This window comes from Leuresthes tenuis, unplaced genomic scaffold (genome assembly GCF_036924035.1).
Source record: "Leuresthes tenuis unplaced genomic scaffold, fLeuTen1.0.hap1 SCAF_22, whole genome shotgun sequence".
NCBI lineage: Eukaryota > Metazoa > Chordata > Actinopteri > Atheriniformes > Atherinopsidae > Leuresthes > Leuresthes tenuis.
Genome location: NW_027325376.1, coordinates 4968063 through 4984808, shown reverse-complemented (window position 1 = coordinate 4984808; position 16746 = coordinate 4968063). Strand labels below are relative to the sequence as shown.

Sequence of the window (16746 nt, the reverse complement as noted above, 5' to 3'; positions counted from 1 at the left end):
TTCTTTAATCATCAAACTTATCAGTTTCTAGTAAACATGGAGCAGGTGCTTCCTCCTTGGACTCAAGAAAAACGCCTCAATATGATCAATACTCTGGTAAGATATACATCCTTTTGGCTCAGTTTGTCATTCATCTTTTAAAAACAGCCCTGCAGCTAACATGCATAACTGACACTTACTTCCATCAAGGCAAAAAGTACCATGGGCTGTACAACCAAGGAGCAACAAGCTACTTGAACAGCGTGCTGCAGGTGCTGTTCATGACCAGAGACTTCAGAGAAGCTGTGGAAAGGTTTGTTGTAAAACTCAGGCTCAGTAAAATGTTTCATTGAACCAAACAGAGATAACTGTTCACTTCTGTGTTTCTCATCTCTGATTGTATTTCATTTCCATAGCAACCGCTGTGACGATCAGTCTCTTGATAAACATCTTAAAACTCTCTTTGAGGACTTGAAGAATCATCCAGTTGAAACTAAAAACATCACAAAGAAGCTGGGCATCACCAGAGGTACAAGACATTCCCTACACTCTGAAGGGCCGATGATCATTTCCTCAGTTTTGGGCTGAAAGAGACTTTATTTGTCAGGATAAATAAATATCTTCAAAATCACAAATCATCTCTAGCACCAACATGCAGACATTAACAAAGAGTCTAATTTAACTTTTTACCATCACTCAGAGTTGATGGAAAAATACTTAAAGCTATTCATATCAAATGTAGAAAAAGATGTGAAATTTCCTTTAAATTACAGTGAGTTGTGCTACTTGTCTGGATAAATGAAAACCATCTTTAAGGATATTAAACTACAGATAAAGTTAATATTTCATCCTCATTTTTATCCCATCAAGTGGATGAACAAAGAGATGCTGCTGAGTGTTTTGAGAACATCCTGAGAAATGTGACCACTCCCGAGGCATCACAGGTATAGACTTCACATTAAATCTAACAGATCTGTCAGTATAATGAGAGCATCATGCTAACAGGCTTTGTGTTGTCTTTATTCAGCTGTTTCAGGGACAGCTGACACACAAGAGCAAATGCTCTGCATGTGGCACTGAGACGAGCTCTGATGATCCATTTTGGAGTTTACCTCTTGAACTGGTGGAATCCTACAAAGACTACAAAGTGGTAAGATACCTGACATTACATTCATTTAGGAGGTGCTTTTATCCAGAGAGACTTCTAAGTCAGGAATATATTTGGGGTCAAAGCTGGATCCGTCTTTTACATAAAGGACACTTCAACACTTCAACATCAGAGAAGTTAGGCATTGATCTTCAGATTGAAGGTCCACTCTACCTCTGGGATATACAGCTGCTCCTCTCCAGTCTGCCCCCCCCCCCCCATCCATCCATTTTCTATACCTGCTGCATCCTCCTCAGTTCATGGGACGGCTGGAGCGTATCCCAGCTGTTACAGGGTGAGAGTGGGGCTTCACCCAGGGCAGGTTATCAGTCCATCACAACTCCGCAGTCCATCATCTTCACTAAATTAGATCATTGACAGGATATACTGATGAGAATAAACATAACATGCATTGCTCGATGAGGTCAGCATATCTAGACAACTGTTGGTTCAGTCACAGTTACATAAAACATCACTGACATTAGTTCCTGAAATCTATCAAACCTGATTTTTTTTAATCTTCTTACAAATTTCAGGGAAAAGTAACTGAATGTATTTTTCAGGTGGATGGTGTTGCTGATTTCTTCAGAGAGGCTGATGTCAGTGGGCCAAACCAGCTGTTCTGTGATAGCTGTGATGCCAAAGCTGATGCTATACTGGTAATTTGATGATTTTACTGAAATGTAAACACAGAAGTTGAGTCTATTCCAGAATTGAGATTGTGTCACATTATATTATTGTATAACTGTCTCTGTTATGTTGCAGAAAACTAAATGTGACATTTCTTCAAACTCTTCTCTGTTGTCCCACAGTAACATTTGCACTGATCATTGTGACGAGACTGGCCAGCTGCTGCTTTCTGCTTCTGTTCTGAAATAGTGGCACTAAAACATGCTGATATCATCACTTTGTGTTCACATGTCATTAATAAACTGTGTTGCTCAGTTTTTGTTTAGAAACAGAAGTTGATGAAAGGGACACATTTTTTTTCACCAGAAGCTTTCTATTTATTAAATGGCTGACAGCTAATGATAATTACATCATTATTATTTGCTTTATTTTTATATTTGTTTGCATTCAGTTAATGAACAGCTCAGCAACAATCACTACAACAGGAGTGTGATCACTTTCCTTTTTGTTAAAGATATTCTGTCCCTTTTTACCAGTTTGTTTGCTTCCTGTCTTTGTTTCATCAGTTCATTTCCTTTGATCATTTTAAAGTTTAAACCTTTTTCCACTGTTCAGTCTGTTGTGGTCTGCACCAATCCCTGCACTTGACTCCATTCTGTCAATCAAAGTTTTGGATTTTAACCTGTTGTTAATATTAAGATGTGTTTGTTATTTTAGATGGCCAGAAATGATTCAACCCCCACGGCATACATAACCCTGCATATAGTTTAATGTCCTCTGTACTTATTACTCGCCTGAAGAGTACTACAAACTGTCATGTTTTAATTCACAGTGTTTGTGTTTCCATTAGAAATCTGAAATAACGCATCATCCAGAGGTTTTGATGCTGATGTTGAAGAGATTCAAGTTCGACTACAGATACATGAATTATGTGAAAATGAATCAAATTGTGGTGACTCCCTACAAACTGCAGATACCACCAAGTGGAGCTCAGGTACCCTACAGTGAATATGTTTTTTAAAATGTTCTATCGTCTTATTTCTGTTGCTGATTTCTGTCATTTTCTCTCTTCACTGGTTATCAGAGTCAGATCTATGAGCTGTATGCATTTGTGGAACATGTTGGTGAACTGAAATATGGAAATTACACTGTAACAATCAGGTCCCAGGATGATGGGAAGTGGTACCACTTCAATGACAGTGAAGTCAGATTGGTATGTTATTATTAATGTTATTATTAATGTTATTATTTGAACGAAGTCAATGTTTCATCACAAAGAAAAAAATCATCATTAAACACTTTGCTGTTCTTGTACAGCTTAGTTTCCAACCATTCCTAGTGGATATCACTGAGAGGTAACTTCTCATCTTTCTCTCCATTCACACATTTGATGAATATAACAATGAGCTCACCTTATTTTCACTCCCATCAGGTCCTGGGATGCTTATCTGCTGTTCTACAGGAAAGGTAAGATGATAAACCTTAATGACAAGTTAACTGATGAGTTTCTGAGTGACTGTATGACCTGGTCTGAGTGGATCATCTGTGTTTTGGTTGATCTCTCCAGCTGCTGCTGCAGAGACTTCTTCCACTTCTGGAGCCTTCAAGAAAGATACCAGAGACAACAACAAGCAACATGTTCATGATGTAAAAAGAACAGAAAAAAGGGAAGTTGAGGGAGCAGCAGCAGGGAGTCAGTACAAAATGGACAGAAGGGAAAGTGAAGAGAAAAGAAGAGTGGATGTTAGAGGAGATCAAGGTGGAGGAAATAGTTCGGTAAAACAGAGAGATGAGAAGATCATGACAGGTCAAAAGAGAACAGGAGCTGAAATACCAGAGGAAAGTAACCTCAGTAATAATCAGACACTGAGAAGTGGAGGAGAGGGTGAGGGTGCAGCTAAGACTGTGACTCAGGGAAGCAGTGCAAGGTTCACTTCAACCGCCTCCAAAAACATTACCGGATACAGCAATGAGCAACATGATCACAATGTAAAGACAACAGACAGAAATAATGGTGAGAGGGCAGCAGCTGGGAATCAGGACGATGTGGGCAGAGGGAAAACTGAAGGGACAAGAGGGATGAATGTTAGAGAGGCTCAAAACAGAGAGACTCGTGATGAAAAACAGAGAGATGAGGAGAAGATGAAGACAGATCAAAGCACAACTAGAGCTCAAATGCAGAGGAAAAGTGAGCTCAGTAATGATCAGAGAGGGAGCAGTGGAGGAGACGGTGTGGCTGCTTCAGACACTTTGACTCCAAACATCACAGCAGGGTCCTCTTCAGAAGCCTCCAAGTTCAATACCAGAGACAACAATGAGCAACATGTTCATGATGTTAAGGCTGGCAGAGAAACAGCGAAGGGTGAGGAGTCATGAGGAATCCACACATATACATTCATTCTGTCCTGCATCTATTTTTCTTTAATCATCAAACTTATCAGTTTCTAGTAAACATGGAGCAGGTGCTTCCTCCTTGGACTCAAGAAAAACGTCTCAATATGATCAATACTCTGGTAAGATATACATCCTTTTGGCTCAGTTTGTCATTCATCTTTTAAAAACAGCCCTGCAGCTAACATGCATAACTGACACTTACCTCCATCAAGGCAAAAAGTACCATGGGCTGTACAACCAAGGAGCAACAAGCTACTTGAACAGCGTGCTGCAGGTGCTGTTCATGACCAGAGACTTCAGAGAAGCTGTGGAAAGGTTTGTTGTAAAACTCAGGCTCAGTAAAATGTTTCATTGAACCAAACAGAGATAACTGTTCACTTCTGTGTTTCTCATCTCTGATTGTATTTCATTTCCATAGCAACCGCTGTGACGATCAGTCTCTTGATAAACATCTTAAAACTCTCTTTGAGGACTTGAAGAATCATCCAGTTGAAACTAAAAACATCACAAAGAAGCTGGGCATCACCAGAGGTACAAGACATTCCCTACACTCTGAAGGGCCGATGATCATTTCCTCAGTTTTGGGCTGAAAGAGACTTTATTTGTCAGGATAAATAAATATCTTCAAAATCACAAATCATCTCTAGCACCAACATGCAGACATTAACAAAGAGTCTAATTTAACTTTTTACCATCACTCAGAGTTGATGGAAAAATACTTAAAGCTATTCATATCAAATGTAGAAAAAGATGTGAAATTTCCTTTAAATTACAGTGAGTTGTGCTACTTGTCTGGATAAATGAAAACCATCTTTAAGGATATTAAACTACAGATAAAGTTAATATTTCATCCTCATTTTTATCCCATCAAGTGGATGAACAAAGAGATGCTGCTGAGTGTTTTGAGAACATCCTGAGAAATGTGACCACTCCCGAGGCATCACAGGTATAGACTTCACATTAAATCTAACAGATCTGTCAGTATAATGAGAGCATCATGCTAACAGGCTTTGTGTTGTCTTTATTCAGCTGTTTCAGGGACAGCTGACACACAAGAGCAAATGCTCTGCATGTGGCACTGAGACGAGCTCTGATGATCCATTTTGGAGTTTACCTCTTGAACTGGTGGAATCCTACAAAGACTACAAAGTGGTAAGATACCTGACATTACATTCATTTAGGAGGTGCTTTTATCCAGAGAGACTTCTAAGTCAGGAATATATTTGGGGTCAAAGCTGGATCCGTCTTTTACATAAAGGACACTTCAACACTTCAACATCAGAGAAGTTAGGCATTGATCTTCAGATTGAAGGTCCACTCTACCTCTGGGATATACAGCTGCTCCTCTCCAGTCTGCCCCCCCCCCCCCCCCATCCATCCATTTTCTATACCTGCTGCATCCTCCTCAGTTCATGGGACGGCTGGAGCGTATCCCAGCTGTTACAGGGTGAGAGTGGGGCTTCACCCAGGGCAGGTTATCAGTCCATCACAACTCCGCAGTCCATCATCTTCACTAAATTAGATCATTGACAGGATATACTGATGAGAATAAACATAACATGCATTGCTCGATGAGGTCAGCATATCTAGACAACTGTTGGTTCAGTCACAGTTACATAAAACATCACTGACATTAGTTCCTGAAATCTATCAAACCTGATTTTTTTTAATCTTCTTACAAATTTCAGGGAAAAGTAACTGAATGTATTTTTCAGGTGGATGGTGTTGCTGATTTCTTCAGAGAGGCTGATGTCAGTGGGCCAAACCAGCTGTTCTGTGATAGCTGTGATGCCAAAGCTGATGCTATACTGGTAATTTGATGATTTTACTGAAATGTAAACACAGAAGTTGAGTCTATTCCAGAATTGAGATTGTGTCACATTATATTATTGTATAACTGTCTCTGTTATGTTGCAGAAAACTAAATGTGACATTTCTTCAAACTCTTCTCTGTTGTCCCACAGTAACATTTGCACTGATCATTGTGACGAGACTGGCCAGCTGCTGCTTTCTGCTTCTGTTCTGAAATAGTGGCACTAAAACATGCTGATATCATCACTTTGTGTTCACATGTCATTAATAAACTGTGTTGCTCAGTTTTTGTTTAGAAACAGAAGTTGATGAAAGGGACACATTTTTTTTCACCAGAAGCTTTCTATTTATTAAATGGCTGACAGCTAATGATAATTACATCATTATTATTTGCTTTATTTTTATATTTGTTTGCATTCAGTTAATGAACAGCTCAGCAACAATCACTACAACAGGAGTGTGATCACTTTCCTTTTTGTTAAAGATATTCTGTCCCTTTTTACCAGTTTGTTTGCTTCCTGTCTTTGTTTCATCAGTTCATTTCCTTTGATCATTTTAAAGTTTAAACCTTTTTCCACTGTTCAGTCTGTTGTGGTCTGCACCAATCCCTGCACTTGACTCCATTCTGTCAATCAAAGTTTTGGATTTTAACCTGTTGTTAATATTAAGATGTGTTTGTTATTTTAGATGGCCAGAAATGATTCAACCCCCACGGCATACATAACCCTGCATATAGTTTAATGTCCTCTGTACTTATTACTCGCCTGAAGAGTACTACAAACTGTCATGTTTTAATTCACAGTGTTTGTGTTTCCATTAGAAATCTGAAATAACGCATCATCCAGAGGTTTTGATGCTGATGTTGAAGAGATTCAAGTTCGACTACAGATACATGAATTATGTGAAAATGAATCAAATTGTGGTGACTCCCTACAAACTGCAGATACCACCAAGTGGAGCTCAGGTACCCTACAGTGAATATGTTTTTTAAAATGTTCTATCGTCTTATTTCTGTTGCTGATTTCTGTCATTTTCTCTCTTCACTGGTTATCAGAGTCAGATCTATGAGCTGTATGCATTTGTGGAACATGTTGGTGAACTGAAATATGGAAATTACACTGTAACAATCAGGTCCCAGGATGATGGGAAGTGGTACCACTTCAATGACAGTGAAGTCAGATTGGTATGTTATTATTAATGTTATTATTAATGTTATTATTTGAACGAAGTCAATGTTTCATCACAAAGAAAAAAATCATCATTAAACACTTTGCTGTTCTTGTACAGCTTAGTTTCCAACCATTCCTAGTGGATATCACTGAGAGGTAACTTCTCATCTTTCTCTCCATTCACACATTTGATGAATATAACAATGAGCTCACCTTATTTTCACTCCCATCAGGTCCTGGGATGCTTATCTGCTGTTCTACAGGAAAGGTAAGATGATAAACCTTAATGACAAGTTAACTGATGAGTTTCTGAGTGACTGTATGACCTGGTCTGAGTGGATCATCTGTGTTTTGGTTGATCTCTCCAGCTGCTGCTGCAGAGACTTCTTCCACTTCTGGAGCCTTCAAGAAAGATACCAGAGACAACAACAAGCAACATGTTCATGATGTAAAAAGAACAGAAAAAAGGGAAGTTGAGGGAGCAGCAGCAGGGAGTCAGTACAAAATGGACAGAAGGGAAAGTGAAGAGAAAAGAAGAGTGGATGTTAGAGGAGATCAAGGTGGAGGAAATAGTTCGGTAAAACAGAGAGATGAGAAGATCATGACAGGTCAAAAGAGAACAGGAGCTGAAATACCAGAGGAAAGTAACCTCAGTAATAATCAGACACTGAGAAGTGGAGGAGAGGGTGAGGGTGCAGCTAAGACTGTGACTCAGGGAAGCAGTGCAAGGTTCACTTCAACCGCCTCCAAAAACATTACCGGATACAGCAATGAGCAACATGATCACAATGTAAAGACAACAGACAGAAATAATGGTGAGAGGGCAGCAGCTGGGAATCAGGACGATGTGGGCAGAGGGAAAACTGAAGGGACAAGAGGGATGAATGTTAGAGAGGCTCAAAACAGAGAGACTCGTGATGAAAAACAGAGAGATGAGGAGAAGATGAAGACAGATCAAAGCACAACTAGAGCTCAAATGCAGAGGAAAAGTGAGCTCAGTAATGATCAGAGAGGGAGCAGTGGAGGAGACGGTGTGGCTGCTTCAGACACTTTGACTCCAAACATCACAGCAGGGTCCTCTTCAGAAGCCTCCAAGTTCAATACCAGAGACAACAATGAGCAACATGTTCATGATGTTAAGGCTGGCAGAGAAACAGCGAAGGGTGAGGAGTCATGAGGAATCCACACATATACATTCATTCTGTCCTGCATCTATTTTTCTTTAATCATCAAACTTATCAGTTTCTAGTAAACATGGAGCAGGTGCTTCCTCCTTGGACTCAAGAAAAACGTCTCAATATGATCAATACTCTGGTAAGATATACATCCTTTTGGCTCAGTTTGTCATTCATCTTTTAAAAACAGCCCTGCAGCTAACATGCATAACTGACACTTACCTCCATCAAGGCAAAAAGTACCATGGGCTGTACAACCAAGGAGCAACAAGCTACTTGAACAGCGTGCTGCAGGTGCTGTTCATGACCAGAGACTTCAGAGAAGCTGTGGAAAGGTTTGTTGTAAAACTCAGGCTCAGTAAAATGTTTCATTGAACCAAACAGAGATAACTGTTCACTTCTGTGTTTCTCATCTCTGATTGTATTTCATTTCCATAGCAACCGCTGTGACGATCAGTCTCTTGATAAACATCTTAAAACTCTCTTTGAGGACTTGAAGAATCATCCAGTTGAAACTAAAAACATCACAAAGAAGCTGGGCATCACCAGAGGTACAAGACATTCCCTACACTCTGAAGGGCCGATGATCATTTCCTCAGTTTTGGGCTGAAAGAGACTTTATTTGTCAGGATAAATAAATATCTTCAAAATCACAAATCATCTCTAGCACCAACATGCAGACATTAACAAAGAGTCTAATTTAACTTTTTACCATCACTCAGAGTTGATGGAAAAATACTTAAAGCTATTCATATCAAATGTAGAAAAAGATGTGAAATTTCCTTTAAATTACAGTGAGTTGTGCTACTTGTCTGGATAAATGAAAACCATCTTTAAGGATATTAAACTACAGATAAAGTTAATATTTCATCCTCCTCATTTTTATCCCATCAAGTGGATGAACAAAGAGATGCTGCTGAGTGTTTTGAGAACATCCTGAGAAATGTGACCACTCCTGAGGCATCACAGGTATAGACTTCACATTAAATCTAACAGATCTGTCAGTATAATGAGAGCATCATGCTAACAGGCTTTGTGTTGTCTTTATTCAGCTGTTTCAGGGACAGCTGACACACAAGAGCAAATGCTCTGCATGTGGCACTGAGACGAGCTCTGATGATCCATTTTGGAGTTTACCTCTTGAACTGGTGGGATCCTACAAAGACTACAAAGTGGTAAGATACCTGACATTACATTCATTTAGGAGGTGCTTTTATCCAGAGAGACTTCTAAGTCAGGAATATATTTGGGGTCAAAGCTGGATCCGTCTTTTACATAAAGGACACTTCAACACTTCAACATCAGAGAAGTTAGGCATTGATCTTCAGATTGAAGGTCCACTCTACCTCTGGGATATACAGCTGCTCCTCTCCAGTCTGCCCCCCCCCCCCCCATCCATCCATTTTCTATACCTGCTGCATCCTCCTCAGTTCATGGGACGGCTGGAGCGTATCCCAGCTGTTACAGGGTGAGAGTGGGGCTTCACCCAGGGCAGGTTATCAGTCCATCACAACTCCACAGTCCATCATCTTCACTAAATTAGATCATTGACAGGATATACTGATGAGAATAAACATAACATGCATTGCTCGATGAGGTCAGCATATCTAGACAACTGTTGGTTCAGTCACAGTTACATAAAACATCACTGACATTAGTTCCTGAAATCTATCAAACCTGATTTTTTTTAATCTTCTTACAAATTTCAGGGAAAAGTAACTGAATGTATTTTTCAGGTGGATGGTGTTGCTGATTTCTTCAGAGAGGCTGATGTCAGTGGGCCAAACCAGCTGTTCTGTGATAGCTGTGATGCCAAAGCTGATGCTATACTGGTAATTTGATGATTTTACTGAAATGTAAACACAGAAGTTGAGTCTATTCCAGAATTGAGATTGTGTCACATTATATTATTGTATAACTGTCTCTGTTATGTTGCAGAAAACTAAATGTGACATTTCTTCAAACTCTTCTCTGTTGTCCCACAGTAACATTTGCACTGATCATTGTGACGAGACTGGCCAGCTGCTGCTTTCTGCTTCTGTTCTGAAATAGTGGCACTAAAACATGCTGATATCATCACTTTGTGTTCACATGTCATTAATAAACTGTGTTGCTCAGTTTTTGTTTAGAAACAGAAGTTGATGAAAGGGACACATTTTTTTTCACCAGAAGCTTTCTATTTATTAAATGGCTGACAGCTAATGATAATTACATCATTATTATTTGCTTTATTTTTATATTTGTTTGCATTCAGTTAATGAACAGCTCAGCAACAATCACTACAACAGGAGTGTGATCACTTTCCTTTTTGTTAAAGATATTCTGTCCCTTTTTACCAGTTTGTTTGCTTCCTGTCTTTGTTTCATCAGTTCATTTCCTTTGATCATTTTAAAGTTTAAACCTTTTTCCACTGTTCAGTCTGTTGTGGTCTGCACCAATCCCTGCACTTGACTCCATTCTGTCAATCAAAGTTTTGGATTTTAACCTGTTGTTAATATTAAGATGTGTTTGTTATTTTAGATGGCCAGAAATGATTCAACCCCCACGGCATACATAACCCTGCATATAGTTTAATGTCCTCTGTACTTATTACTCGCCTGAAGAGTACTACAAACTGTCATGTTTTAATTCACAGTGTTTGTGTTTCCATTAGAAATCTGAAATAACGCATCATCCAGAGGTTTTGATGCTGATGTTGAAGAGATTCAAGTTCGACTACAGATACATGAATTATGTGAAAATGAATCAAATTGTGGTGACTCCCTACAAACTGCAGATACCACCAAGTGGAGCTCAGGTACCCTACAGTGAATATGTTTTTTAAAATGTTCTATCGTCTTATTTCTGTTGCTGATTTCTGTCATTTTCTCTCTTCACTGGTTATCAGAGTCAGATCTATGAGCTGTATGCATTTGTGGAACATGTTGGTGAACTGAAATATGGAAATTACACTGTAACAATCAGGTCCCAGGATGATGGGAAGTGGTACCACTTCAATGACAGTGAAGTCAGATTGGTATGTTATTATTAATGTTATTATTAATGTTATTATTTGAACGAAGTCAATGTTTCATCACAAAGAAAAAAATCATCATTAAACACTTTGCTGTTCTTGTACAGCTTAGTTTCCAACCATTCCTAGTGGATATCACTGAGAGGTAACTTCTCATCTTTCTCTCCATTCACACATTTGATGAATATAACAATGAGCTCACCTTATTTTCACTCCCATCAGGTCCTGGGATGCTTATCTGCTGTTCTACAGGAAAGGTAAGATGATAAACCTTAATGACAAGTTAACTGATGAGTTTCTGAGTGACTGTATGACCTGGTCTGAGTGGATCATCTGTGTTTTGGTTGATCTCTCCAGCTGCTGCTGCAGAGACTTCTTCCACTTCTGGAGCCTTCAAGAAAGATACCAGAGACAACAACAAGCAACATGTTCATGATGTAAAAAGAACAGAAAAAAGGGAAGTTGAGGGAGCAGCAGCATGAAGTCAGTACACTGTGAACAAATGGGCAACTAAAAAGAAAATAAGGAAAAAAAAGAGAAAAGAAACTTGAATGTTTAGATTTCCATGTTCTTTAGATTTGGACTGTATTTGTCTGAGACCTTTTAACATCATTGGCAGTGAGGTAAATGTGTTTAGTAGTGATTTTAGGTTCATGTGTTTAGTTTCTATGATTGCATTGTGATCTTTTTCAGTCTGGTTGAACTTTTTTCTATAATTATACTGTCCATCACTTCCTGTTTACCAAAGAATTCAAGTTTCAGGGTTAAAATGCTGAAAAAGTTAGATGATTTTAAGTTTTACATATGAAATGTACATAAGAGAAATGATGATTCATTCATTTGAGAATAGTCTTCCTGTATTGGATCATTTGAAGTTGTAATTAGAGTCTGTGCAGAAATTGAATTTCACATGCATACTTTCGATGTTTTTTATGTTTGTATTTGAAAAAACAAAGACTTTCTGTCCACTGTAGTGTCTGAAACTTAATTAGACTCATCTGAATTTACTGAACAGAGGTTCGGAAGTGCATCAGGTTCAGTGTGTACAGATAGGAGATGAACAATGGTCACACATAAACATTTGGAGCATAAGATATTTATCTTAGTTAAGTGCCTCCAGGACAGGGTCACAAGATATTTTATATACTGACTTTTGTGCCTGTTGAGTTACCAAATGTGGGAAGGTTTTACCCTACATGAGGGGAGAAGCTCCCACAGCGCGGGAGAGATTGCAGTGGACTTTTGGGCTTTGAAGATCTCTAATTAGACATATAGGCTGCTTTTGAATATTAACTCACCTAAATCTCTGCCTTTTTATGAAAGGTTCAAATTCTGTTTCAAGTTCAAATTCAAGTTCAGGGCAGGCAACATGATGTGGGTAAAGGGTTGAAGAAACAAAGCCACAGTCGACCTGACACACAGCGTTCATTCCTGGTCTGAATTATTATCATTCTGTTTTTATTTTAAGTCCAAAACAAACTTGAATTGTGACCTTCACCTAGTTTGTGAAACTGTTCCTACCATCAAACATGGTCGTCCGCTTTGGTTCCCCCTGACACTGAATCAGAAACAGTCGTCACAGCTCAGAGGCAGAATGAGAAGAAGAAAACTTTGGCCATAATAACACTTGATTATTGTGCTGATTTCTGTTTTTCACACATACCCCCGCAGACAAGTTGGCATGTTGTAATCAGACCAGTGATGTCATTTTTAAAGTTTCCTGCCCCCACTGATTAATATTGAATAAGATTCATAAAATGATTGAATGCCGTTGAATTACTGTCGAATCACTTGTTTGTATTATGAACTAAATAAATTGATTTTGATGAGCAGTTGTTCTTTCATGATCCAGTATTTTACTACAATAATTATGAAACTGTAAACCAGAAACCTTCCATAAACCTGTGTCTACGTATTTGTTTTGAAATACACTGATTTTAAGAAGGTTATTTAGTTTAATTAAAGAAGAGTTAACATTGACATAAATGTAAAAGTATATATGTGATGCATCATTTAAAGAGAATATTTCTGAGTAACTTTTCTGACACAAGACATCGGCTCATATTATGAATGATGTCTTAATTTTCTTGTACAGTTTATATGAAGTAACACAATTAGCATTATGCTTCAGGAGAGCTCTGCTGGCTCAAACACTGAAGCTTTCAGTCTTTCATTGAGGCCTGTTTGGAGATGTGATGTTTGAAGTTGTTCACAGATCTGAAAACATTATGAATTGGAATTCAGGAGCTACATCTCAAACCATTTTCTAAAGTTCAGCCTTCTTTCCTCACTTGTCACAAGAACAGTTTGTGCACAGTTGATTGGGTTTGATTATTTACAGATGCTAAAAATCCCCCATGTGTCACCTTTAAGGTTAAAGTACTGACAGCTGGTTGTTAAAACATGAATTATCAAATTACTCTGCCTTCTCCGTGATACTCTTCATTGTTGTTTTAGTGAATTAAACCCAAGTAAAGCAGAATATTTATATTTAACAAAATAAATCCTTCTGACCCGTCATAAGAAAAAGTTTAAGATGTATTAATGACTACAGCAGACCAAGCCCTGAAAAAATGAAAGCAAAGCCTTGATTTTATTGTCTGAGCTGAGTCACATGCACAGTGTACTGATAGCTGAGTTTTATTTCCAATATTTGTTACACATTTACAGGAATTCACAAGGCTGCAGCACAGATGGGTGTGCCTGTTTCCAACAAACTTTCTGTTTTGACCGTGGACTCAGAAAAGCTTTATGTGTGAACTTGCTGTATTCATTTGTATTTTTGGATTAAAAAACTTGCTCCATAACACTCATCTGGCTTCCATAATTGAATATAATATGACCTGTTTCATAAACACTGTAAATAGTTCCATTGTAGCACAAGATTTATTCCCACACACTAAGGTGTGTGCCACTTTAAGTTTGACAGTTTCTGAGCAAAAGTAAGATGAAGTAATATAATTTCGTTCACGAAAAGCAAAACATGTCTTTATGTGCAGTAATTATAAATATATGGCTCGCACATTATGCTCTTGTTTCCGACAGACTTTGAATGCAGCATAACAGCGGCTGTGACATGAAATGAAAAAGAAAGTATCCCGAAGTGTTTAGAGGCTGCATACGTGTGCGGGCAGTTGTTCACTTAGTCTATAGCTGACACTTTCATTTGAAGGTAAGGTCACACAGATGTCCTCATTCTGTCCTGCAGCTCTGTTTGTCTCATGATCCAACAAATCATTTCGTAGAATGCGGCTGAAGATTTCAACTTGAACGGAATCAAACTGTATGAATCTCCAGGTAAGATATAAGTGCTGTTAGCTCAGTTTATCAATCCCAGAATCTTTTTTAAAGACAATCCTTTAATTGACATGAATAATTGATGATTGCCTCCTTCAAGCCATCATGTACCATGGGTCATACACTCAAAGAGCAACGACACATTTAAACTGCGTGCTGCAGGTTTTATTCCGGACCGAAGACTTTAGAGAAGCTGTGGAAAGGTTTGTTGTAAAGCTTTCACATTATAATGTTCTGTCACATCAAATAGAGATCATTGTGAGCTTCTGTGTTCTCATGCCAGGCTGTATTTACTTTTACAGGCACAGCTGTGGTGATCAGTCCTTTGATAATCATCTCAAGACCTTCTTTGACAACTTGAAGAGAGACAAATTTGAGACCTGTGAAATCATAAAGAAGCTCGGCATCAAATCAGGTACAATAAACACTATAAAAAGGGCACTAATGTATACTTATGACTCATGAGGATTTAATGCATGAATTCCTGAAGGATAAAAATGTAAATTCTTGTTGCTCCCCATGAACTGATGCTTATCTCACTGTAGCTTTTGTATATAAATGTACATATATAAATAGGGGTGAAAACACAGTTATCTCCTCATTCATCCACCTCCACCTCAGGAGCCTGGGTAGGATAAGAGCAGAGGAGAACATGAGAAAAACATGTCATCACCTGGTAATCTCAGGCTCATGTTAACGTTACAGCTTCACTAATGACAGATATGAAAACAGTGTCATAATGTTAACGTTCACTGACTTTTATAACATTACGTTAGGTCTTCAATTCAGAAAAACAATCATACTTACTTTAATGTTACATCACTTCAAACACACTCACAGCCAAGTCTACTGCCAGTTCACACAAAATGAATAAGTTAAAACACAACATAGCATTTATCACGGCCGCTGCTCTCCTTTTCTTTCCTTTTTGCCGCCTCTGATTGTTGTTGTTGACGCTGCTGCGTCTGTAAGTCACACAATGTTTTGTGTGGGTGTTCTCAGCTCTTTCAAATTAATACTAGTGCTCTACATTGGCAACAGACAAATCGAAGCATGTATTTTGCTTCAAATAATCTTAAGTGACCTGCATACTGTTATTTTCTCTTGACACGGGTGCAATCGGGAGCCAGCTCTAACGAGCGAGAGTCTCTGAAGGACTGAGAACAAGTTAGCTCGGGACAACTTCGTTGGCATCGGTATCTGTGACGGCAGAGCATACAGCCAAATTCTCCATAATCTGCTCAAGTCTGTCACGGGAATCCGATTGAGAAAATGTATTTAACTACCCATGGGAAGCTAATTCTGACAAGGATTGTGCGATAGTATCCGGGAGCGCCATGATGAGTGCAGGTGAGCTCAACCAACCCAGAAGAAGAACGGCCACTGACGTCACTCTCCTGCGCCGCTTGGGATTGCGCATCATAGACGTTGCATTTAAATATGGAACATTTTTTGCGGGGCATTAAAACGAAAAAGCAATTTTAGCAGTTTTGAAGAAGGAAATGAAAATGCTGTTTGGATGATCTATTATTAATTTTATTTACAAGTCAAATAATGCCGCTATGAGTTTGAAATGAATTTAATCTGAGTACAGAGGTGTTAAAGAGCCTTTCCTGCAGCCATGTCTCAGTGGAAAAATAATCTTGCCTCCCTGATATTCCTGCTGCGTCCTCATCAGAGGTTCAGGCTTGTCCATTTTATCTTCCAGGGATCTCACGCTTCCCATGATGATGACAGGAAGAAATGCTTTAACCTCCTTTCATGTTTCTCTCCATTTTGTTCCTGCTTTTGATCCAAGACATCTTCTCTTCAACTCATCTTTACTTTGAGGTCTTATTCAAGTGTAACAGATATAAAAAGTGCCAGAATTTGTCACTAACCTTGAGGAAGACGTTTGGGCTGAAACATCTGGATGCATATGAAGCCAGAGTGTGAAACTCTTTTTTGTTCAGATTTTTTAATGATTTGTTCCCAATAATCAGCACCTCCCGACAGTTTTTGGTGTGCTGTATTTTTTTATTATACAAATGACCTGCAGAAATCCCTTCAGCAGCACAGCATCCAAACCAACAAAGAAAGATTTCCCAAAAATCAATAACCTCGAAGGCAAAATCTTGTTAGAAAATCTCA

General features: G+C 38.7%; 1 protein-coding gene across 1 annotated transcript in view; it reads left to right on the top strand.

The window, feature by feature from the left end:
* The window catches only part of LOC140282369 (uncharacterized), a 45047-nt gene that overhangs the window by 17183 nt on the left and 11118 nt on the right, over nt 1-16746 (top strand). Inside the window, exons 22-53 of the mRNA XM_072376947.1 lie at nt 25-96; nt 190-292; nt 396-508; nt 850-923; nt 1007-1129; nt 1690-1785; nt 2607-2750; nt 2841-2969; nt 3074-3111; nt 3189-3223; nt 3324-4118; nt 4198-4269; nt 4363-4465; nt 4569-4681; nt 5023-5096; nt 5180-5302; nt 5866-5961; nt 6783-6926; nt 7017-7145; nt 7250-7287; nt 7365-7399; nt 7500-8294; nt 8374-8445; nt 8539-8641; nt 8745-8857; nt 9202-9275; nt 9359-9481; nt 10043-10138; nt 10960-11103; nt 11194-11322; nt 11427-11464; nt 11542-11576. Of these exons, the coding sequence (XP_072233048.1) occupies nt 25-96; nt 190-292; nt 396-508; nt 850-923; nt 1007-1129; nt 1690-1785; nt 2607-2750; nt 2841-2969; nt 3074-3111; nt 3189-3223; nt 3324-4118; nt 4198-4269; nt 4363-4465; nt 4569-4681; nt 5023-5096; nt 5180-5302; nt 5866-5961; nt 6783-6926; nt 7017-7145; nt 7250-7287; nt 7365-7399; nt 7500-8294; nt 8374-8445; nt 8539-8641; nt 8745-8857; nt 9202-9275; nt 9359-9481; nt 10043-10138; nt 10960-11103; nt 11194-11322; nt 11427-11464; nt 11542-11576 (4371 nt within the window). The remainder of the gene's footprint in view (nt 1-24; nt 97-189; nt 293-395; nt 509-849; nt 924-1006; nt 1130-1689; nt 1786-2606; nt 2751-2840; nt 2970-3073; nt 3112-3188; nt 3224-3323; nt 4119-4197; nt 4270-4362; nt 4466-4568; nt 4682-5022; nt 5097-5179; nt 5303-5865; nt 5962-6782; nt 6927-7016; nt 7146-7249; nt 7288-7364; nt 7400-7499; nt 8295-8373; nt 8446-8538; nt 8642-8744; nt 8858-9201; nt 9276-9358; nt 9482-10042; nt 10139-10959; nt 11104-11193; nt 11323-11426; nt 11465-11541; nt 11577-16746) is intronic.